At 29.2% G+C, this 24,637-nt stretch overlaps 1 protein-coding gene across 1 annotated transcript in view; it reads left to right on the top strand.

Moving 5' to 3' along the window:
• The window catches only part of LOC103575051 (SKI family transcriptional corepressor 2), an 87,771-nt gene that overhangs the window by 56,475 nt on the left and 6,659 nt on the right, over positions 1-24,637 (top strand). The window contains exons 4-7 of the mRNA XM_053738096.1: positions 10,941-11,037; positions 11,448-11,746; positions 12,046-12,662; positions 13,016-13,341. Of these exons, the coding sequence (XP_053594071.1) occupies positions 10,942-11,037; positions 11,448-11,746; positions 12,046-12,662; positions 13,016-13,341 (1,338 nt within the window). The 5' untranslated portion in view covers position 10,941. The remainder of the gene's footprint in view (positions 1-10,940; positions 11,038-11,447; positions 11,747-12,045; positions 12,663-13,015; positions 13,342-24,637) is intronic.

The raw sequence follows: 24,637 nt of genomic DNA, 5'->3' as shown, positions 1-24,637 counted from the left end.
CATTTAGTAAGTTGAGTATCTGCCGCTTTCAATTGAATATCTTTTATCGACATCCCAATTATAAATCATCCCTCTTACGTGAAAATAAATCCTTCTATACTTATGTTCATAGATAACAAATAATTGGGCGTTAGTCCTCATAGAAATAGCGTTCGCGTATACACATATAAATATATAAAGCTATAATTCATACCAGGATTTTAATACTTATTTATTCCATACTCTACATAGAATATAAACGTATGTCTATATATACTTTTCATGTATGTAATTCTCGTTCATTAAAAAATATAACAATAGAAACAATTATTTTAAAAGTGTATGTATGAATTTTAATGGTGTATGAATATATTTAATAACTAATCACCACAAACAATTACAAGATTACCGCCCGTTAATTTTACGTAGTAAGAGGATTTATGGAACAATTATTACAGCAATAGTTTTTGAAAGCTCTTGATTCAAGTACAGCATAGTAATTAAATATTAAATAACGATAACAAGCATTTATCGAGTATATTTGATATTTGATAAAATAAAATTTATATTTTTCGATAAATTTTAATCATTAGTATTCCTGTGAAAATATTCAGCCTGTTATTAAAAATCGGTACAAAAATTTATCCGGATTTTTTATTCCCAACTGTGGAAGTTAATCATATTTTTTTAAAAATGATATTGTAAATAATGAAAATAACGCAATAACTGAAGATCATATCGGAAATTCGTACAAAGTATCAAAAATATATGACAAAGTTTTTGAATGTTATTGATGTGATTCTTCTAGGTCACATGGGATTCAGTAGATCCCGGGAAATTTCAAACGAAATTTTGAAATCTTTAAATTTTCTTTAGATTTTGAAATCGAAATATCTTGATAATTATCAAATTTTCGAAAAAAGTATAAGACACCTATTTTGTAGAAAATTTCAAGCAGTACAAAAAAGCTTTTATGCAATTTTGCAGATAGTTTAACGTTTACTGAGATATTTGGAAAAAACCAATTGCACTTTTTTATTACTTTCAAATTTTCGGTGGAAAATCTAGAACTTTTTTCAGTAGTTTATATAGTTTTGAAAGATTACACATTTTCATTAATTCTACATCGAAATGCATTTATTTTCCAATACGTCTCAAAGTTTAATCAAAAATATTAACATTGATTTATTGTCCTTTTTCTGGAACTAACATTCAAATTTTTAAAAAATGGCGACATAAAATTCCTTGCAAAAGTATTCTGTCTGTTATTATTTGTTCCGGAAGTGTGTTCATTATGGGTTCAAAAATCTGAAATAAACTTTTGTGTTTTAGGTAAAAAAATTTCAAATAAAGAAAGGCCGACTCAATTTATCGTCTAAATTTCAGTAAATTTTCGGCCTCTCCCATTAAAATTCTACAACTTTGGTATCATTTCTGCCAAATTTAGTCTTTCCGGCCTTTTTTCGACTTTCGGTCAAGTATTTTTACCCAAGCTAATTTATAGGAAATTTTACAGAAGACTTTCGTTAACAGTCCAATGATTCTAGACTGTGACAGTCGTTACCTATAATTTGATAATAAAACAATATATTGAAATACAATGTGGTCTGTAGTTTAGTCATAGTATTTGTCGATATACCGGGACATGTACAGAAATAATAATAATAAAGTATTCTACGATTAATGAAATCTGGCGTTTTTACTTTAGTGGATACAGAAGGTGTTAGAAATTATTAACATGATAATGTCGTCACGGGCTTTAACGAAAGCACCACTTGATGCAAATACGAAGATACGATACGGTTTTTTTTTTTTGTTCACCCTGGTATAAAAATGACAATGGGGTACAAGAGGGCATCGTTGACGCCACCGTATGTTCGCATCGTCGCCCTGACTTTTTGCGTGCCGATGACGACCAGCCCAAGAATAATTGGCGGGGCTCTCTCCCTCGGCAGTGATATTTATTACATGTAGATGGGGGAGAGATGTTAGAAATCATATAATGGCCAACTGGGGTGTAAACTCTCCGAGCCTCTTTGCGGTTCGTTAAACGATGTTTTCATATGCGTACCATTATACCAACAACTCTCTTGCAGTGTTGACTTATTCAAGAAAATAAGTATCTAATGATATTTTATATTTGTCAAATATTTTAGTTTTTATTTTAATGGGAATTTTTTTTTAATTTCAGATAAATTTTATAAAATTATTTTATAAATTTAATCCATATTAAAAAAAAATTTCAGTACAGCCAAAAAATTAAATTTTGTACAAACGCTTCTTAAATAAATAAACTAATTAATAATTTTATTGAGGAAATAGATTTTGTGTCAATTCCTTTTTTGAATCTACTAATCTAATCCAATAATAAAAAAAAAAAAAAAAGAAGAAGAGTAATTATTAGCAAGATTTTTGGCTTAATTTTGAAATGAATGCTTCAAATGTTGATTATTACGGCGAAAATATTGGTCTTATAAAAAAAGTTTTCAGACAAAAATTGTAGGAAATTTAATTTTCTAAAACAAATGTCTCTTATGATTTTTTTATACGACCAATAGTTTCACCGTATTTCAAAAATTAAGATTCATAATGAACCATTCAAATTTTTGTTAATTATGAAAATCTTTATTTTTAAATTACGGCTTTGTTATTAGTCCTAAAAAAAAATTATAAGAGACATTTTTTTTGTAAAATTCAATTTTGAACAACTTTTATTTCAAAAATTTTTTTATACGACCAATATTTTCGCCGTAATATCAAATATTCGACGCCACTAATTATTAATCGTTATTTTCGAATTAAGGCAAAAATTTGAACCCTACTAATTATTTGTCTTGATCAATTTTTACTTTATATTCAAAATTATGAGAAGATTAACTGACATGTTTTATATATTATTATACATTTTTATATTTTTTATAATTTTTTTTATTAATTAATATGTCATTTTTAAAAATAATATTCAAATTAAAAAAAAATGTTACAGTCTGTTTTAAATAGAAGATATTTACATAAAAAATTATACCATAAATTTTTTAATCTTCACTAAAATATATTGAGAATTAAATTACAGAAATTCTAATTTTAAATAAAAATTTTTAATTACATTAATTTGACATATAAATAAAGAATTATCTCAAGGTAAATTCTCGTCTTTATTTTATGTTAAAGTGGATCATTAAATTATTCCTACAGTTAAGTTTCATTTATACTTATTTATTGAAAAAAAAAAAAAAAAAAAAAAAAAAAAAAAAAAGAAAAAGAAACAAATCTATTTACTCAATAATAAAACACCCTTTCATGTATTTTATACTTAAAGAATTAAACAAACGTAACTGTAGAACTGATAAATTTTTATTCAGTAGAATAAGTTTTGTAGTAGAAATACTTATATTTGTAAAGTAATAGTTATGTAACTACTATCAGACTAATGGCAAGTGGTACGAAGAATATAAGTATGATAATGATGTAGTTTAAGTACGTGTTTGTAGTTACCCATGAAGAGGCAAACCACCCCTACAAAGTCTGATTGCGAAGGTTGGATAAAGTAAAGGAGAAAATTAAACTCCGCCCAGATGTGAACGAACTTGAGGTTTCATTGGTCGGCATAGGGGTAGTTTAATAGTAGGCGGGATTCAACGATTTGCGACCTAGACTCACTATCCTTTGACTTCGCAGGGTGAGTTCTCTTGCCCGATTCGGGCTGCGCGAACATCCGATGCTCTATGCACTGGACGCTTTTCATATCTGTAAGCTATTGCAATTTGTGTTAAATTCACTCAAAGTTATACTACTGGTGATTACTATTTAATTTGTATAATAGTTGAAAACAAAAAAAAAAAAAAAAAAAAAAAAAAAAAAAAAAAATTATAATCGTGTAAAGTGAATTAATATTTGAATTATTAACTGAAATTATTCAAACAAATAAAACTGTCATCGTGCGCAAAGGTATTTTATTATAATTATGTAATGCAATAACTTTTTTTTTTTTTTTTTTTTTATTTTTTTTTTTTTTTATTTTATTATGCAGTAAGTTTACAATTAATGCCGCGTAACGTATAAGATTTATTTTTGTGCTGTTAGTCCTTAATTTCCGCCTAGTAGCTTTACGCTCCGATGAGCAACAACTGGGAAAGAAGGGACAGAAGGTGATAAAAAAAAGACTCCTTCAAAACTAGATTGGGACAAAATAAATTGATAGCCGATTCACGCGGCTACGAACAAACTGGTCCCGCGGGAGTCGAGGGTTCTTTGCTCTACTCTTACATATCTGCGTGTAGGTCGTTTTATGTGGGGACAGCCGCCCTGTCGACCTTGATTCAAGGGGTGCCCGCGTTTTTTTTTATTTATACACCATAAACTATACTCGTGCTGTGAATTAGCCCTTAAAAAAAATAAATAATTGTACTATTTATTTCATCTGTAATTGATGGTCTTAATTATACTTTTAAATATTCGATTCGGGAATTTTATTTTTAAGGGCTGATTTAAAGAATCATTTTTTATTGCCCATTTTAAAAGATATTTTTTTGCAGTACAAATCAATTAATTTTTATGCGATAATAAAATTTTTGATCAAAATGCACCAAAACTAGAGATTTCAAGCTACAAAATGCTTTTTTTTTAATTTTGATACGATTATTTTTCACAAAGTTACAGCCTTGCAAAAATCACTAAAAAATTTCTAAAATTTTTCTGTTCCTTTAATTTTTGGCATGAGTTAATTATTAGAATTTTTGATAATTAATATGTACCTAAAGATCGGAGCATTTTTTTTGGAACGAAAATGAAAAGTAAAAAATCTACTAGATCTAGAATTCTGAAATGTTTCGTATAAGAGCTGGTATGTCAGTCGAAAATTTCAGGACACCTCAACTACTCCTTCAAACAGCCAAATTATATGGGCTGCCCAATTTCAAAACACAGTAACTGACAAATTTTTCAAAATATATTTTTTATTATTTTTAGTTCCAATGGAGTCTCGAGACTCGATCGTGAACTTGATTCAATGCATATTTAAAAAATTTTTTATTGTCAGTTACTGTGTTTTGAAATTGGGCAGCCGACAAAATTATCGCCTACGGCTCGGGCAGCCAACTTCACCGTCTGAAATCGTTTTGTTTCATTGCTGGTCACACAGTACACTATTCATGAAACCAGCATCGAAACTTGAAGTTTCAGTGTTTTTATAGCCAGTTGAAATAAGCTAATTTCAGCCCAGTCATGGACAAATATTAGCAAATTCAAAAATTGTGAATGTCTTAGTCAGTGGACATGAACAAATTTGTTTTTCTCAATCATAAATTCTAAATAACAATTTCCGCTTACGCTAATAGTTGATCACACCATGGATCTTAAATTAACTTATTTCTAACTGCTGACACTGAAACTTGAAATTTCATTGCATGTAATCATGAAAAATATAGTGTGACACAAGATGAAGCATGATTTCAAACTCAACCTGCTGATCAAGAAAAATTATTTGAAATGATTTAAAACAATTTGAATAGACTAACATATAGGAATACACTTAACATAGATTAAATCTTTTTTCTTAATCAAAGCCAACTTCACCCTACACTGAAATCGTCTTGTTTGATCCATTGTCACACTCTGCACTATTTTTTTCTTCAATTTCTATGTGAACGCACTATATATTAGAAAGATCAAAACGACGGTCATGAAAAAACGACCATGTAAGATTTCGCGGTTTAAAAAAAAATGAAATTACTAAAAAAATTTTTTTTTCCATCAGAACTGAAACAATTCAAAAATAAATTTTTGATTGCTTACCACTTTTCAAATCATTAAAATCCACTATAAATATTTTTTATCATTTTTTCCGTCACCAAAATTTAAAAAATTTAATAAATTTTTGTACATTCCAATATCCCGTTCAATTTACACAGTATGATTTCTAGTGGCATTGGAATACATATATTTACTTGTATGTATATACATCTTTCAATATGTTATCTTCATTAGACTAATTATCATTCAGCCGCAGTTGGAAGTAACCGCAAGTGGGGTTTGGAACTAGATTCAGAAGGGCGTTGGCGTAAATTCGTTGATTTAATCAGGGACTCACTCATACGAGGGAGCAGATAAAGCAACATGATTGTTTAGGGTGGTTTAAAATTTAATTTTAAACATCATCGTTATAATTGCCACCCTTTTTATTATTTAATTCCTTCCTTCCTCCCAAACACCTGCTGACTTTTACACCAAGTTAAATAATAATAGTGATGACTATGTTTTTTTACCTTACAAGTACTTACTTTTTTTAATCAATTATTAAATTCAATGACAAAATTTAATCAATCAAAGTATTAATAAACACATTTTTAATACAAACTTAAAGGGGATCGCTGATAAATTATTTAGATAAAAAAAAAAAAAAAAAAAAAAAAAAAAAAAAATAAGAAACACAGCTTACAATTATCGAAGCAAAAATCGACATGATTCCCTCATAATAAAAATTTACCATAGAAAGAGAAAAGTGTATTTACGTATTTATATAAATGAATAAGAAAATAAAAAAAGATAAATTTAAAATATAAGGTAGAAAATACTGAAAAGTTGTTTTATATGTATAAATAGGAGGGAGAATTGTGGCGCAGCCGTAATACAAGTACTGAGATTTAACAATGTTACAAAATAAACCTACGCTTTGTCTTGCACTTACTCACTTTATTCATATAACTTTCTTTCTCTGTCACTTCCATTCTGAGTTTACTGTTCTCTTTTGAAACCCACATCTGTCTCACTCTCACTACCCTCGAGTCATCTCTCATTCCCTCATCTGACACAAGACTCCGGCTTCGCAGATTGAATCGTAAAATAGCCGAGAGACGGGGAACAATGCACTTGACGTTATGTTTGCATTTAAATAATCTGCAAATACATTTTATCTTCCATTCTGTATATCTGTATATTAATTTCATCTACAATATGTTGAAACTTTATATATATATATATATATATATATACATATGTATTATTCATTTTACGTCTCTGATTCATTTTATCCAGTAATTATAATTTTATAATAATGTGTCACAATTAAAATTTTTAAATTAACTTATTAATTAGATTATTTAAATTACTGTACTTAAAGAATAATTATTACTTTCAATGTTAATGAAGACAAATATTTTATGCATATACTTTCACTAAAGTACAGTCGACAACCCGTCATAAGTCTGCTCGTTCTAAGCCTCTTTCCCTCAATCGACAAGTACTGAGTTCAAACAGCTTCCCACTTAACCACTTTTTTGAGTTTCGTACCAGACATCCCGTTATAAGCCTCCGTTAAAATTCTCTAAATTATAAACTAACAATAGAAACAAAATATCAAAATTAATGATGAAAATTTACTATCGATCTTTCGCGGATAATAATTTAATAAATATTAAGTTAAATATTATTTATTGTTGATAATTGTAATGATTAATTACAATTAAAGCTTCTGTTACAATTTAAAAGTTTTATTGAGCATTATGTTGATCAATAACAATTATTATTATTATTACTGTAATTAATACCGTTGTCATTATAATTTTTTCCATTAAAATTATTATTAGTGTAAAAAGATAAGTATTTATTTTAGCGCCATAAGCACTAGAAAAATCGGGATACTGACGTATGTAACAAAACGGAAATATGACATTTAAAATGATATTAAATAAAACAGGCTTATAACGAGTAGTCAAGAACAAAACTAAACGCCTGGTAGTGGAGAGACTGAAATTTCAATAAAAATTTCCTTACGTCTCCTAGACCAGGCTTATGACGAAGTCAACTATATAAACATATATATTTAAATAAATCGGTTAAAATTTTTTTTTAATAAAAGAAAATTGAATAGATGATATGAAAGTAAAAAAATTATAATATACATATTCATGTTGTATGATAATTTTTTAAAATTATATTCATTTTTTCCAAAAAAAATAAATTAATAAACATGTAAAGCAATTTAATTTAAAATATTTGAAACCATAATTGTAATTATAATTTTATATTTATAGTCATAAATACCAGGAACTTCTAAAAACACAAATATCACAATATATGAATGATCATAAATTTTAAGAAAATTGCAAAATTATATTTTTCAAATTAAAATCTTTTCCCAATAATTGATAAATAATAATTTCAACAAGTTTTTTTTTTTTAAGATAAATCAGAACTTTCCGTTTCATAGTTTGAGTTTTTAAGCCCATTTTACCCTCTTTGGAAATTCCCATGAAATTTTCCGTACTTATTCTAGCTTTCCAAACTCACCCCCTTGTATATAATTCAAAAAATTTTACAAAATCAGAAATTACTTTATTAATAATTTCTAATAAAATGCAAAAAAAAATGATAGTCAGTAGTAAAAAAAACTATTAGTCAGCCATAGCGACAGTAAAATCTTGGTATATTTTATTTAAATTAATTACTGAAAAATAATTTAAACGAATAATTAACACGGGTGTTAAAGTCAATGGCGTTTGGCATTATAGGATGACCTATCAGGGTGAATATCGTGGAACGAGAATGGAAAAGAGGAGGAGATAGTAACGTTAGTAGTCCAGTTGTTGCCGTGTTGCTGGGCCATTCTCGCTCCAGCGTTGTTTCACGGTGGATGAGAATTTAATTTGCACAAGAAGACAGAGGGGCTGAGGGGTGGATTGGGAAGAGTGACTGGGATAGAAATAACGAAAATGAGAGCAAGAGCAAGAGGGAGAGGATTGTACAGATAGTACCTTGTTTAAGTGTAGGAGGGAATGTCAAATTGAATTAACCCCCTCTGTTGAACTGGCCTCCCGGGACGGTTGCCAACATTGCGCTCGCGCTCTGGCTTTCCTGAGTTTCTCTTGTATATAACAGTATTTTCAAATAACGCATATTGAGCTCGCTTGTGTTTGTATCCACGTATATATATATATGTATATATATAATACATAAACACGAGCTGTTGTATCCAGAAGCAGGATTTAAAGCTACGCACACAGTTGTTTACCCTCATCAAGGCGTTTTCAATTAAAATCAACATCTGAGGAGTTTCTTATCCTCCTTTTACTTATTTTCTTACCATTCTACAGCTTCAATAAACTAAATCTTCTTTACTCGTTAAATTAAGGTGAGCTTGCTCTGTGACAATGTGCCACCTTATATTCTCAAACGACCAGTTTAAATGCCCCTTTTTTTTAATGAGGCATTTATTTATCATTTTAATTCTATTTTTAATTTATCTTCTTTAATACAATAATTTCTTATAAAAATAAATCGTTAATTTATAATTAGTTTTTTTTAACTTTACCATAGAAAAGTTCAGCAATCTGGAATATGGTGATTTAAGTATGAGAACACTGTAAAAAATTTACGGACTGCTGGATAAAATTTGGAATTGAAATTCACTCCGAAAGAGAGTTTACTTTAATACTAATACTCTGGATCGTTTTTTTTTCCGAAAACTCCGAAACTCTGGTGACGGAGTGAGTCCGAATTTCAACAAAATTCATAATCATTTCGAATTCACTCTTGAATTTTTACAGTAGGGTCAAGTGGGCTTACATTTAAATTACATATAAGCTGTTTTTTCTTAAGGGGTCCGTTTTGCCCCATTCTCTATATAATTCTATCAATTAATTCTTGTAGTGACTAAAAACTAATTTACTGTAATGCGAGCAACGAATAGATTACAATAACCAATAGCATTAATTATAAGGGAGAGATGGGTGGTTGAAGTGGATCCGTCAAAAATTTTGTTTTTTTCAAAATTATTTTCAAACATCATTTATAATTTTTTCTATCATTCTTTTACAATTTGAAGTATCCAAAAAATTCTTTATTAAAGATTTTTTTTTAAATTTTTTCTGGAAATTTTCATTTTCAAAAATTTGAAATTGAATTCCATTATTACTTCAGCCATTTTTAATGATGAAGAGGAAATTGAAATATTTTTTTTTAGGTTAAGTTTGCCAGATTCAAATTTCCCGCCTTGATGAGAAAACTCCGAATGAAACCGATTAACTTTCAGTCGGAATCAATTGGGTTTTTCACCAAAGCATAGAGTGGAAATTACCGATGTTTAGTAAGAAAGCGAGTGTGTGAAAATGTTGATAAATTTTTCTCAGTAAGGAATAAATAAGTTAGTGTACAAAAAGTGTATAGATTGATATAAATTTCTGTTAATACTATTGCCAATATTGATTGATCTATAGAAGGGTGAAAATGGTGATACAAGATTGAGGTAAAGGGGGTGGAAAATTTTTGTAATCTATTGTGTTGAGAGAGGACTAGTATATAAATTTATGAGGAAATGAGCCTCAATGCCGAATTTCGCACTTTTTTCTATTTCTAATAGAGCTTATGAGAGAATTATTGAAAAAATAGAAAACTGAGAAGTAAAAGATCATTTCTTTTTTAATTGATTGATATTAAAAATAACAATACGAATAAAAAAAAAAAATAATTAAAGTTTAAATCACAAGTAATGAATAGAAGTAAGGAAAGCATTAAAAATTTTTTAATTACAATCACCACTTAACAGAGTCATTACATTCTCATTAATCAGAATTAAAAAGCTTATAGATACCAATTAATTCTCGATCGAAAACAGTGATTGCGGTAGCAATTTTAATCATTTGAAACGTAATTGCAAACTTTGATTGAAAGCTTTATATTTTACAATCAATTCTCTACGGCTTCATCAATCAACGAATAATTAAAACGTTATTACATTTTTTTTTATTTTACACAAAAGAATTTTGAATACTCTTTTAATTTTTATTAATACATTTATAAAAAAAAAATTTAATGAAATTGTAACCATAAAATATTAATTCGTAGCTCGTTCAATTTATTAAATTCAATAAAAGTTAAATTGTTTCAGTGGCCTCAAATTAATCACTCGAGTATCCACAGATAATAAAAAAAATAACTTTTATTTTTTAAAATATTTTTTATCATAGAATGGAAGGACCAGCAATATTATCGTTGACGCCTCCCAACTCCCAGAAATCGTCGCAGTCAAGTCCCCTGCCACAACTCCATTCAAAATCAAACCAGGTAATCTGTTTGATTTTTTTTCTACTCTTTCTTTCATTATTTTTATCTCTCGACTTTTCGCCAATTATTTTTAAATGTCAGATCAATATTTACTTTAAAAAATAAAATTTTTTTTTTAATTATATTTCAGCGGATTGTCTAACTCCATTTTAAAAAATCCTCCATTTATGAAAATTGCACAGAATCATCTACGATAAATAATCAGTTAGACAATTTGCTAATTATAACGTCGATATTAATTATTAAAATTGATTAATATTTATAAAATTGAATAATAATCAAATATGAGATTTATTAACTATTGATATATCTATATTTGAGGCAAACAAAATATCAAATAAATACTTCTATCAGTGTGGATAAAATGAAGAATAATAAGAACAACATTGTGCATCTATAGCTCTTATGAGTTTCAGGTTGGAACAGTATCTCTGTATGGAATCCACATCGTGTCACTGATGATTGAAGGTCAAGAACGTCTTTGTCTTGCTCAAATTAGCAACACTCTCCTTAAACAATTCAGTTACAATGAAATCCACAACAGAAGAGTTGCCTTGGGAATCACATGTGTCCAGTGCACGCCCGTACAATTGGAGACTCTCAGGCGAGCTGGTGCTATGCCACCATCATCTAGACGCTGTGGCATGATAACAAGACGTGAAGCCGAACGACTGTGTAAATCATTTTTAAGTGATAATTCTCCGCCAAGGTTCGTTTTATTTCTTTATAAAGAATTTTAAAGTTAACCCAAATTCAAAGTCATCACTTGCCACTTTTAGTTGACGACCACAGTCAATTTACACCGTCAATTGATCTAATTTAATTTTTTTCGATTACAATAAAAATGAGTTTTAAAAAATATCTCAAAATTTTTTAAATTTTATTGACTTAAAATTTAAAAATTTACATTAGAAAATTCCAAATAATTTTGAGGTTAGAAAAAAATACTCGGCTAGAACTTGAAACTAAAAACTGCCAACCTAATATAGAAAAATGATTACTTTACAGACTTCCAGATGATTTTGCATTTTCTGTTCATCATGAGTGCACCCATGGATGTCGAGGTGCTTTTGTTCCGTCCCGTTATAATAGTTCACGCGCAAAGTGTATAAAATGCGCGTACTGTAATTTATTTTTTTCTCCAAACAAATTTATCTTTCATTCTCATGAGACTCATCCTAATGGCAAGTACGTACAGCCTAACGCCGCAAACTTTAACTCTTGGAGACGTCACATGAAACTCTCGGGAAATCCACCTGACCATATTATTCATGCCTGGGAAGATGTAAAAGCAATGTTCAATGGTGGTACTAGAAAACGTCTATTGTCTAATCAAGGATCCCGAGAATCAATTGTTCCGGCAAAACGAGCAAGATCATCACCGACTGTTTTAACACCACCAGCAATTACAACATCTGTACCAACACCTCCTGCACATCCTGTATTACCTCGAGTACCACCATTTCCAGAATTACCACTTCCTTTATCAAGGAGTCTTGTTATGGATTATATGTGGCACCATCAACAAGCGACGGCTGCCGTCGCTGCCAGTAAAACACCGGGTTTTCCTTTTCCATCTTCCGCACTACCTTGGTTATATAAAAGAGCACCTGTACTATTTCCAGGTAATTACTAATTAATTTTAACTCTATAAATAAATCAATTTCATTAATTACTTAAAAATTTTTAACCCTTAACAAATCCAGAAGGTACAGATGATTTTGAACTCAAAATATCTCGATAATTATTAAGTTTTTGAAAAAAATATAAGATACCTTTTTTGTAGAGAATTTAATGCCCTACAAAAGTTGTTTCTTGTAATTTTTCAGAAAATTCAATATTTACTGAGATATTTTAAAAAAACAAATAGCACTTTTATTCTTTTGATGAACTTGAATTCCCGAGTAAATAAAAAATAATTTCGTATTTAAATTAGATTTAATTTTAATATTATACGCTTTATTTTTAAAAAATTCAGGACATTTACCATCTACATTGAGTGGCACAGGAACAATTGAACCTATAATGCCTTCGGTAGCAGCCTCACCGCTTCACCAATCGGCTTTCCGTCCAGTAATCCGACCATCACCAATAGCTGAGCCGATACAACGTCAAGATTCTACTTCAGAGGTTACTGCCGACAAAACCGATGATTCTGACGATGAGGTTGACATAGAAACTACCGAGGATGACGATCTTTCGGCAACATCTCCACATAATTTACGGACTACCACATCTGCATCGAATAATAATAATTCACAAAAAAGCTCTTCGCCGCAGTGTTGGAGTCCCCCAAGAGAAACAGTAAGTTTTTAAAAATATTTTATTTAAATGTCTTGAAGTTGGTCATAATTTTGTCGATTCGAATCAAGTAACCCCAGAAAAAAGCACATATCTGGCTATATATAATTAAATATGATCATATATGATACGACATAAGTATTTTTACCCGGTATTCAGTCTATATAAGATCATATTTGATCTTTTTTCAAATTAATTCAAATTCAAATTCAAATTAATTTGAAAAGTTACAAATAATTAGAAAATTTTCGAATAATTCGATTCGCACATCCCTAGGAAATATATAAAGTGTAAAAACTGTAGAAAACGGAAGTTTAATTTAATTCAATTAAAATTAATTGACTTGCATTTATTATAATAAAATGTATATAAAAACTATAGATTAATTTCAAAGATGTTTATATTACTCTAGTCATTTTATAAATATTACTGAGTAAATATTTTCAGATTTAATACAAAATATTTGTATACATATATTAAAAAATGTTCAGCAAATGATATAATAATGACAGAACCCTATATAATACTATTGGAACTAGAGTATGGAGTACGTGGTACTTGAACAATCACGTCGATGTGTGACGGTTGGCAGTACTATAGAGTAGTGTCGCATGTGACCCTTTAGCACGCGACCTCATTCACGACATAGCCATTATCCCGTGAAATAAATATAATAGTATAAAAGTAGATGATAAATATAATTTAGAATAGAATAGAAGAGCGCATGCGTCAATTGTTTCTAGTAAATTTGATATTATCGTACTTTAGATACTTTTGGATACACTCGATTACTTCGAAGCGTCAGACAATGATCGAGTGTTTGTGTGACGTGTAACTAGAAACTTACCGCTCCCAATGACGGGGAATACTTTGACCCTATACACCATTCTACTGTAAACAGTTTTTACTACTTAACTGAATGAATTTTATCCCTCTTCTTACATATTAGATTGCATAAAAATATAACGAGGCTAAAAAAAAAGTAGTAAATTTATGAATTTTTAATTAATTTCTTTTTTTTTTTATATGCGTTATATTTATTTTTATATTAAAATATTAATTATTAATTTTTAAAATACGCTCGTTGAGTGTACCCATAGTCGCTCACCAAAAGTTGTGATGTACATTACTTTATACTCACTCACATACAATACATGGAAAGAAGAACATTGGAAAAAATGACATTTTTTAATGCAATAACGGCCCTTGTATCAAAATAACAAAGTATGATAGTTTATACTGTAGTAATCGAGACTACTACTTGTAATACAGTAATTACAATCAAAGATACGACATTTTCCATTTTACAATGTCTTTTTAGTTGAATGATACTTTATTATGAATGAAATACCAAACTGAAGATAGCGGCCATAATAAGTAGCGACCAACAATTTTTTGCGTGGCCGCTACTTATTACGGCCGCTAGCTTCAGCTTCATTGGACCAAACTTGAAACAGGAAGTGAAGCATCTATGATACTTACTACGTGCGAGAAACTTATATCGACAAGCTTTATTGACAATTACTTTTATACATTATAATAATTTTGATGTGGCATAATAATTTTTCATATGAGCGTACAGTACACTCTGGTTATAAGCAATGTTTCTGTCTATACTCTTACTTTCAGGACAAAATGAAATTGACGTGAGAGTGAGCAGAGCGTCCGATGTAACTTATAACCAGAGTCTACTGTAATAATTTTTTGGATGCTTCACTTCCTGTTTCAAGTTTGGTCAATAGTGTAACAAAAATTGATATATTTCAAGTCAACATTTTTTTCCGTGTACTACTCAATAGCATGTAAATGAAGTGCGATCTCTCCCAACACCAGTAAAAATTTAACTACTGACTAGAAGTTCTTACAGTACCAAACTTTATGGATAATTTTTACTCAAAAATTTTCTGCGTGTATTAAGAACTGAAAAAAGTCTTGTATGAAACTGTAATGATTTCTAAATAATTGATGCGTCTCAAAAATAATGTAATTTTTACAGTTCCGAAGTAAAGGGACTTTGCTGATACTTGAAACTGTTCTTCCACTATTTTTTCCGTATATCAATTGAACAGGGTCTTTACCTTAATGACACTATAATTTCCTAGAAATAACTGTAATGAATTATATAAATCATTATTTTATATTTCAAAAAAGAGGATCAAAGAGCATACATCATTTGCCATGTAGAATTTGCCCTGCGGTCTAACTGCTGCTCGCTTAACCTGACCAACAACCAATCGAGATAATCATTGTGTAGGTAAATATCCCTTCTATTCAAACTTTGTATGATCTATCACAGAAATCACACTAGCAAATATTCATCCGCAAATATTACATTTCGTACCATACATACTTTCATAATTAATGTATGGTAATTTTGTATAATCGCATGGCTCTTTACTATTTCAATTGCCAAATGTTCAATTTTAGAGATATTGCTGTATAATTAATTTTCAAGTATTAATCCTTTGGCTAATATAGGAAGTCCGTATGCATTCTTATGTTCCATTTACTGTCAATTAGTTTCTATGTTTCTTGGGTCAAAGATTACGAATCAAGTTTACTTTTTCGTAAGGAGGCTACAGTAGCTTTTGTCAAAACTTCAAGACTAAAAATTAAAAACGACTTTCGATGCATCTGTAATCTAACAATCTTGCAATCTAGGCTTTCATTTTTCAAAAATATTCATTTATTTAAGAGATAAACGTGGGTAAAGTTTCCATTTACTGTGTTCCGTCAAGGGAACACTAAATTTGAAAAATTATCGATCTTCAATTGACATCAATTTTCCAACAGTTTTTTATCACATCACAATTATACACTACCCATGAAAAATGAATCATATATGACAATTTTCATATATGCTCTATATATGATTCATTTTTCGCGGTTACAGAAATCTTAAGTACGAATTATTTTTTTTTCTCTCCACTGATCTTCGCAACGTTTATAAAAATTGTTGTACAGGATGTTTTAAATATCGTAACTCATATATAAACGAAATTACAATGAAAATATGAATATTAAAATTTCAAAAGCTCTGTAGTAAATTAAACAAAAAAAAAGCTATCATTAGATCTTGTTTAAATAGCAAACTAAAAAGAACCTGCTGCATAAAGGTTCATGGGACCTGTATAGTAGGATGATGTAGGCGAAGAGGCGAAGAGCCCCCAGATAAGCTGTCCCGGATGGCCAGACGGCTTTTCAATTCCCCTTGTCGGTGAACGTGTCGAATGTGAGGGATAAAGAGCCTGATGTCCATGTATATATATATATATCACAGGGTCCCAAGTGTACATGGAACACTTGGTAGTGTCCTCGTTCTTGTTGACCAACACACATAATATGTTTGTGTGCATGGACATACGTACGTACCCTTAAACCTAGTTACCACGCTGTGCTACGAATGGGCCACAACTGTATTGCGGTAACTAAGTAATCCCCAAACGTTATTTGGAGTTATTTGTCGCTTCGCTGAATACGTAAGAGAGAGTATCTACTTTTATTATAACTGTACTGTCGTTTTTAGACATTATCGACGAAAGGTCTTTTTCTAATCTTACAAAGCAATAAATTTTTTTTATTCTTCCTGTATTTTTCTTCTTTTTCATATATTTATCTACAGTTTAATGTGAACGAGTTATTTTTTAAGTACTCTTATTGATTCACTTTCAAGAATTTTTTCAACAGATAAATTTTCAAACAAATAAATCACATATATGGTGAGATAAAATGGTATCGGAAAGAAAATAAATACGATGAAGATACGGGTGTAAATTTTTTATCATGTATATTTGTAAATGTATGTGAATAGTGAATCGAATGCAATTAACTGGCGTCACGTAATCGAAAGCTTCACTCCCAAGTTTGAATTCCACTAAGAGGGAGTCCGTGGTATGGAAGCATTTAAATCAAAGGATCGTCTCAGTTTAGTTAGCTTCTCTACCACAACTTTTAACTTTTAATTGCACCCTGTTCATCTGAAGAGCTATTGGAATTCTTTTTTTATGTAAGAATTACACTTCTTTCACTTTTTTTCTTCCGCTCATTTTTACCATTCACAGACTTTTTTTATCGTGTTCAATCTACTGATTAGTTACTTTCAATTTGAATTCTCTTCTATCAGAAATTTGAACAGTACACAAAAATGATTTCTTGGCGCGAAAAATTTTTATTCCTCCTTAGAAATTTTAAATTCGAAATTGATAATGAAAAGTTTCTTAAAACAAGAAAAAATTTTTACTCACTACAACAAATTTTTTTTATACACAGAAAATTCTTATAATTTAATAAAAATTTCCTGTATGATACAAACTTTTTTTTTTTTTACATAAATAAGTATCAATTACTTTGGCATTTTAAAATAAAAATCAATTTAATTGAAGACTGCTTTTCAACAACAAAATGTCATAATCTGACCTTTATAATGACATAAGGACAGAACATACCTTATGTGACTTTTAACGTTTGATTTATTGTCGTTTATTTTGAAATTGTATCTAATAACAAGTCTGTTGTACATGAAATTCACTTAGTTATCTATTATAACAAGACTTTTCATTGATATTTTAAAGATACAAAAAATTTTGCTTTTTTTATAATAATAAAATATTATAATCTTCTTACAATTTATCAATTGTCGTAATCTTTAAAAAAAAAGTTTAATAAATTTCTAGACTAAAAAAAAATTAATATATTTTTTATCCTCGATATTTATTATGTTTCTGTTTATACTTATTAAATTCAAAAAAATCATATCTATTTACTGGCTTACAAAAAAAAATGAAACAAAATAAGCCCTGGAAAAAGCGAGGGGGAATACATGATGTGCTTTCATCAGTTACTTTAAACGGTTCCTAGACATAATTTCCTATAGAAAATAACCCAAGTAAAAAAATCCCAGTAGAAATAACTTGTCACGCAAATACTCATGTCAAAAAAAAACAACAAAATATGTTTAGTAATAATCAACACCAGCAGGTTTCAGTTTCGACTGTTAGATTTTCATCTCAATTGATTTCAAGTAAACGAAAAAACACTTAAGTATAATCAATTATTTATTTTTTTTTTTTTCAAGCCTCTACATCTGAAGCAATGTTAATTTTTTTTTATTATAAAATTATATTTGACATTGCGGACTCAGAATTTTTTCCAGTGTGCCGTTCCAGGTCGAAAAAATAACTTGATTTTGGTGTAATTTTTATAAAATTGAAAATAGAGCAAGTCTTGCATGACAAAAGCGAGTCAAGTTTAAGTTCTTTTTTTAATAAATAAAAAACACATTTTTGAGTATTAGAATACACTAGGTTTTGACTAAGTTATCTTACTAAAAACCGACTTATGCCAATTAAGTTAAATTTAAGTCACGTTGTCTTGGATTTGACTTAAATTTAAGTCATTTGAGTCAAATCCCAGTCAATGTAATTTTGGTTTGACAGTTGACTTGAATTTTTGAATCGAATAAGTCAAATTTAACTTGAATTCGACTTAAATTCCTAAGTTAAAAACATAGTCATATCCCGGGTCAAAAATAAAACTTGATTCAGGTTCGCTTCACCTTATTTTCTTTTGAAATTATCGATTTGTCGATGATTTTTCGATGAGATCTCGACTTTTTCGACTTAAATTTAATTTTTGTCAACTTTTATAACTTTTTTCATCTTAGTTTCAACTTATTCGTCTTCACTTCGAGCACGATAGTCATTCACTTTACTTTTGACTTGCTTTTTACTTTTTCGTCTTATAATTTAAGTTAATCATGACTAAGTAAGCCAGTTAAGTCTAAACCAAGGCGAAAACTCAATGGATTTCATACCTCCGTAAAAAAAGTCAAACTTATCTTGCAAAAAATGGCTCTAAATTTTGAATTGGTAAACCATATCTAAATCAAGTTCTATTTTTGACCCGGGATTGAAGTTAAAAAAATTACGTGTGCCCAAAATCAAGATAATTAAATCAAAAGGAAGTCAAAAAAGTCAAAATCAAGTTATTTTTGTCTCGGAATTTGATAAACAGTAGGATTATTTCAAATCATTTATCTTAAAATCCTCAATTTTTTTTTCAATCTGTCCGATTGCATACACGCGGGTTTTCAACTTACTCTATTCACTCTTTTTACCGTAAAATATTTTTTTCACTTCCTCTCCATTTCATAAATTCCACCATTATCAGTTATCACTTATCACACTCTTGTTAAACTAAAAAAAGGTTATGTACAAAACCAAAAATTCAATTAAACTCAATGAATTAAAACAATTATAATTGAAGAAAAAGCTTTATCATGTACAAATATAATCCTGAGAGTACAATTAATATTTTCCAATAGTAATGAAATGAAAATAATAGAATGAGTTTATTCAAGTGGACTTTATACGACTAACACGATTGTATATTAAAATATTTCCGCTCTACAGAAGAGGCCTACTTGGTGGTTTAAATTTAATTCTCTATATATATACAATTTTTATATATTATTTAAAATTGCCTTTAGATTTACCAAAAAATTAATTGAATAATTACATAAATTATTGACTAAATATTTTCCTTATCATTTTGAAAGCCTATTAATTTTTATTTCAAATCTATTAGACCTTTTTTCTATAACAAGAGTCAATAATTTTTCAAAGTAAATATAAAATAATGAAAAGAATAAAATATTTGTTTGTTTAAGCGGTAAAATTTTATTTGAAAAGCAATGATATTAAAATTATTACGTACAAAAGTTTTATTATCGTATATATGATATCAGTATTAAATATTAATGATATTATTCAGATACAATAGAATGAAAATACTATTGAAAAATTCGTATTTCAAACTGAACAGACACCGCCGCGCCATTGTAACTAATTCACGATCTCTACTATTTTACAGATACAATACCCGCGAAATTGGGTTTTTCAACTGTGAAATTTTACTTCATATTTGTTATACTACAGTATATATATGTATATGTATATGTATATGTATCTATGCTTTCTATATAGATATTTTTTTTGTATACCAATAGACATCCAAAATATCTGCACCAATAGGCAAAAAGATAAAAATAATACAATAAAAAATTTCGAATGATGCAGACGCTCGAGAAACTTTTATCGTTTACGTAAAATCTATCCTGATGCGCACGCTACAATTGTTTCGCCATAATCCTTTATTGGATCAACGGGGCTGAAACAATTGAGCGGCCCCCGGGGGTCGTCCGAGAGGTAGACAGAATACCAGAGAAACAAAGATAGATTAAGCGAGAAAGAGAGGGAACGAAAGAGAGAGAGAAAGGAAAGAGTTGAATTCTCGATATAGAGGAAGAGAAAGAGGAAATCTCTGCAGCAAGGGATGCTGCAGAGTTTAGAGGGGATGAAACTGTACATGGAGTATATGTATGTATATGAATGTACATACACATATACATATAAATGTAGAGAAGAGAGGGCTGAATTGTTATACCTACTTTGCCGGGTGAGCGAAGTTACAAATGGGCGGACGCGGAACTCATCCACAAGTGGAAACTCTAGACTTAGCTTTCGCGCGTGGTAATCTAGTGATTCAATAGCTTATACGATAGCGACTATCTCTTTCCTTCTCAACAGAAATTTTTCTTATTTTTTTTTTTTTTTTTTTTTTTTTGTTTCTATCTTTTTTCAAACTTTACCCATTGTACGGAAGCTGTACCAAAGACTGGAAACGTCACGTACCGACGGCAATAATGACCCGCGTCCAACTATCATTTGGGGTTACATGCTTGGAATTTCTCCTTTTGATATATTCTATTTATATATTTATAACTCTACTCACTTGTCAAATAACTAGATTGCTTGATATATTCCTGAGACTTGAAAATATTTTTTGAAAATATATATATATATATATATAACTTTAAAGTTAATTTCTTATAAAATATTTCCAATAAAATATCGTTTAGATTTCCTGTGGATGTATATATGTATATAGAACATATTCAAAGTAATCTACCTATATATTCTCTATAATATAAGCATTGACTGTTTACCCGGGCAAACATTAATTATCTTAGTTGTCTAATGGACTGCGTGGAGAGTCGTCATATTATGAATAACTATTATTATAGTATATAGTACATATATACATAATATAACCGTGATAAAACTTTCATAGAGTGGGATTTGAAGTAATTATGTTTTTGTATACCAAGTGGAAGAAGCTTGAGGGGACATTGCTTGCTACACCCTTCTATCCCATTCCTTCTATCCTCAGCCAGTACAATCTATTGTGATGTAATTTGACACGGCAAGGATATATAGAACCTCGTTGGATGTACTTGGCTTTCGTCCCGTCAAAACATATCGCTCATCAAATGAATCGTATTCTCGACCTTCTATTCTATTCGTTCAGAACAGGTGGCATGTTACGTGTTCCCTTTTTAAAACATATGTTACGGATAATAACTGCAACATTTTTTAAGCCGTGACATAAATTTATATTTATTGGCAAATTCAAACAATGAGAGCATGATAATTTTTAACCCATCAAAAATCATATTTATCTTTGCTGTCAATCTTATACAAAAAATTTTTATTTTATTCATTTTTTAAAATTAAGCAGATTAATTACAATTTTGTTTTTTCTTTAAAAGCTGTAAGACTTAATTTTAATAATTACAGTACGATACTGCCATTCTAATACGTCGTATCCCATGAAATTTGGCATTTCCACTTTTTTTGAAAAATGACATCATTGTAACAATGTGCAGCTTATGTCAAAATTTAAGAGGTCAAATTGTTTATTTAGTATTTTTAAATAAATATTCTAATATGTCGTATCCCATACACAGACTTTCGCACATTCTAAAGTGTCGTATCCCATATTCGTATAGGTTTAGTCACGCTTAACATTTTTGATTTTAAGTTAATTTTAAGGAAGCAATTAACGACATGAGTAAGAAGGTAATGCTGCATAATTTTTGACTCTTCTTACAGCATATAATTCAAAATTATTTATTCACTACAAGTGCCTGTATTTCATGAAAACATGAAAATAAATTTGTAGGTTATACACTGTGAAAAATTTCCAAATTTTACTATGGGCGTATTGTAACACTGGACCATAAGAAAACTGGTACAAAATTTACAAGTATCCCATAGTAAACAGTATGCGCAGATGACACAATTGGGACCTATGCGCATACGTTTACTATGGGACACTTGTAAATTTTGTATCAGTTTTCTTATGGTCCGGGATTACAATGCACCCATAGTAAAATATAATGGGAATTTTCCACAGTGTACCAATGTAAGCATAATACAAATAATTTTTCTTTGCCGACCGTAAAAGATTTTATCGTCTCCTGAAAAATTTCCCAAATGTGGGATAGGGTATATTAGAATGGCAGTACCGAGTATAAACTGCAACTTTCACACATTCGGATTCAAAAAAATGTATTTGGATAACCTGGGGCAAAACATACCATTTTCGAAATAGAAAAAAGTTTTTTTTTTACAGTGCGTCCAATGTAAAATTTCCAGTTAAAAAATTTTTTTATAAAAATTTCTGCCCATTTTATCTCCGATTCAACTTCATCCGATAGTCAATAAAATAAATTTAATAGACGCCCACTGATCTGTTCAACTTGCCTCATTTTTTACAAATCGTGATGAATGACTTTTGAATAAAAAGCAATTTTTGCGTCTTACAAATAGTGTCTCATTTTACCCCGGACTAGAAAAAATATAGCGTCTCGATTTGACCCAGATTTCCCTACTAATTACACATAATTTGCCGAGTTATCATTTTCGCGTGTACTTCTGCATAATTACCCAATCGTGTTGTTTTTCCATTTTTTTATATTTTTTTAAATAATTTATGGTAACAAGTTTATAAAATATATATAAATTTAATTTACGTCAGACTGTAAATTCTGTACAAAGTAAAATAAAAGTGTAATCATAAACTTAGAGAAATAGTGATCTATATGATAATACACCTCTGAATAATTAAAAACCATAACTATAGATACGTTGTGGCAATAATTTGCTTTAACTAGCGTTTCCGCCATCGTTATCACTACTCGTGCATCGCGTAAGCGTAATAATCTTCCAGTATAAAAACAAGTAAATAAAAAATCAAAATAAAATTCATATTTTTAGACAAAGCATCTTTTTTTTCATAAAAAAAATTTTCAAATTTTTTATATAAAAAATAGTTAAATAAAAAATAAAAAAAAATGTTTTTTTGTTAAACATTTGGTGTGAAAACATAATAAATATTTATTTTACAGCGTAATGGCATTCGTTAAAAATGAATCGTTGCGTGACAAAAGTGAAACCGGAACAATCTATTTATTTATTATTCATATTTAGAACACATATACACAAACATATTTATATTTATATTTATATTTATATATACTCACGGCTATAATTTCGTAAATAAAGTTCATGGCAATACTTTTTACAATAAAAAATAATTAGCGTATAAAAAAAATTTACGTCTCTCCTCTGTCTAGTCAATAGTCTTTTTAACATGTTTAAAAATTAAACCCGATATTGTATTAATTAATTAGCATACATCTAATTTATGATTATTTTCCATAAGATAAAATAAACTAATTAATTAAATGTTTTAATATAATTTGAATTATCCATTTTAAAGTATAATTAAAAAATGACTTAACTGCATGCAGATTAATCAAAATGTCACAGTGATCTTAATTAATTAAACTACTGGATGTACATCACCATCAGTATTATCATTAATTATCTATGTAATCTATGTGCTAATGTAAATATAAATATGTGAATAAAAATGGTGCATAATTACATTTATTTATCGTTGAAGTTAGATAAAGAGCTAATCAAAATGTTACGATAAAAATTTAAATAACTATTTGTAGTTAAAAAAAACTATACTATTATAAAAATGTATATATGGAAAGAAATAGATAATACTGGTTACTGTTCTGCGCAGTAATCGACGCAAAATGTAGGGAAAAATATATTTTAAAATGACTGATTCATTTTAGAACAGGAGTAAGTCATTGCTTAACACGTACATGGAGAGAAAATTATGGTAACTGTTCCTAGTACGTTTATGAGATATCATCCCATACCGTTATGGTAATGATTACTTGGGATTATGGGATATAGACCTATACTTTCTGGGAAAAGTTTCCATAAGTATGGGAACAATTCCTATCATTATGGTAACAGTTTCCATATCGTATGTGAAAGAATCATGGTAATGATTACCATACTCATAGGAATAGTTCCCACAAGCAAATAGTAACCGATTCTATAACCACATTGTAATGGTTCCTAAGTGTATATGG

The sequence above is a fragment of the Microplitis demolitor genome, chromosome 1 (genome assembly GCF_026212275.2).
Source record: "Microplitis demolitor isolate Queensland-Clemson2020A chromosome 1, iyMicDemo2.1a, whole genome shotgun sequence".
Classification (NCBI taxonomy): Eukaryota; Metazoa; Arthropoda; class Insecta; order Hymenoptera; family Braconidae; genus Microplitis; species Microplitis demolitor.
Note: the sequence above shows the minus strand (reverse complement) of the source record. Positions and strands in the feature narration are given on the sequence as shown.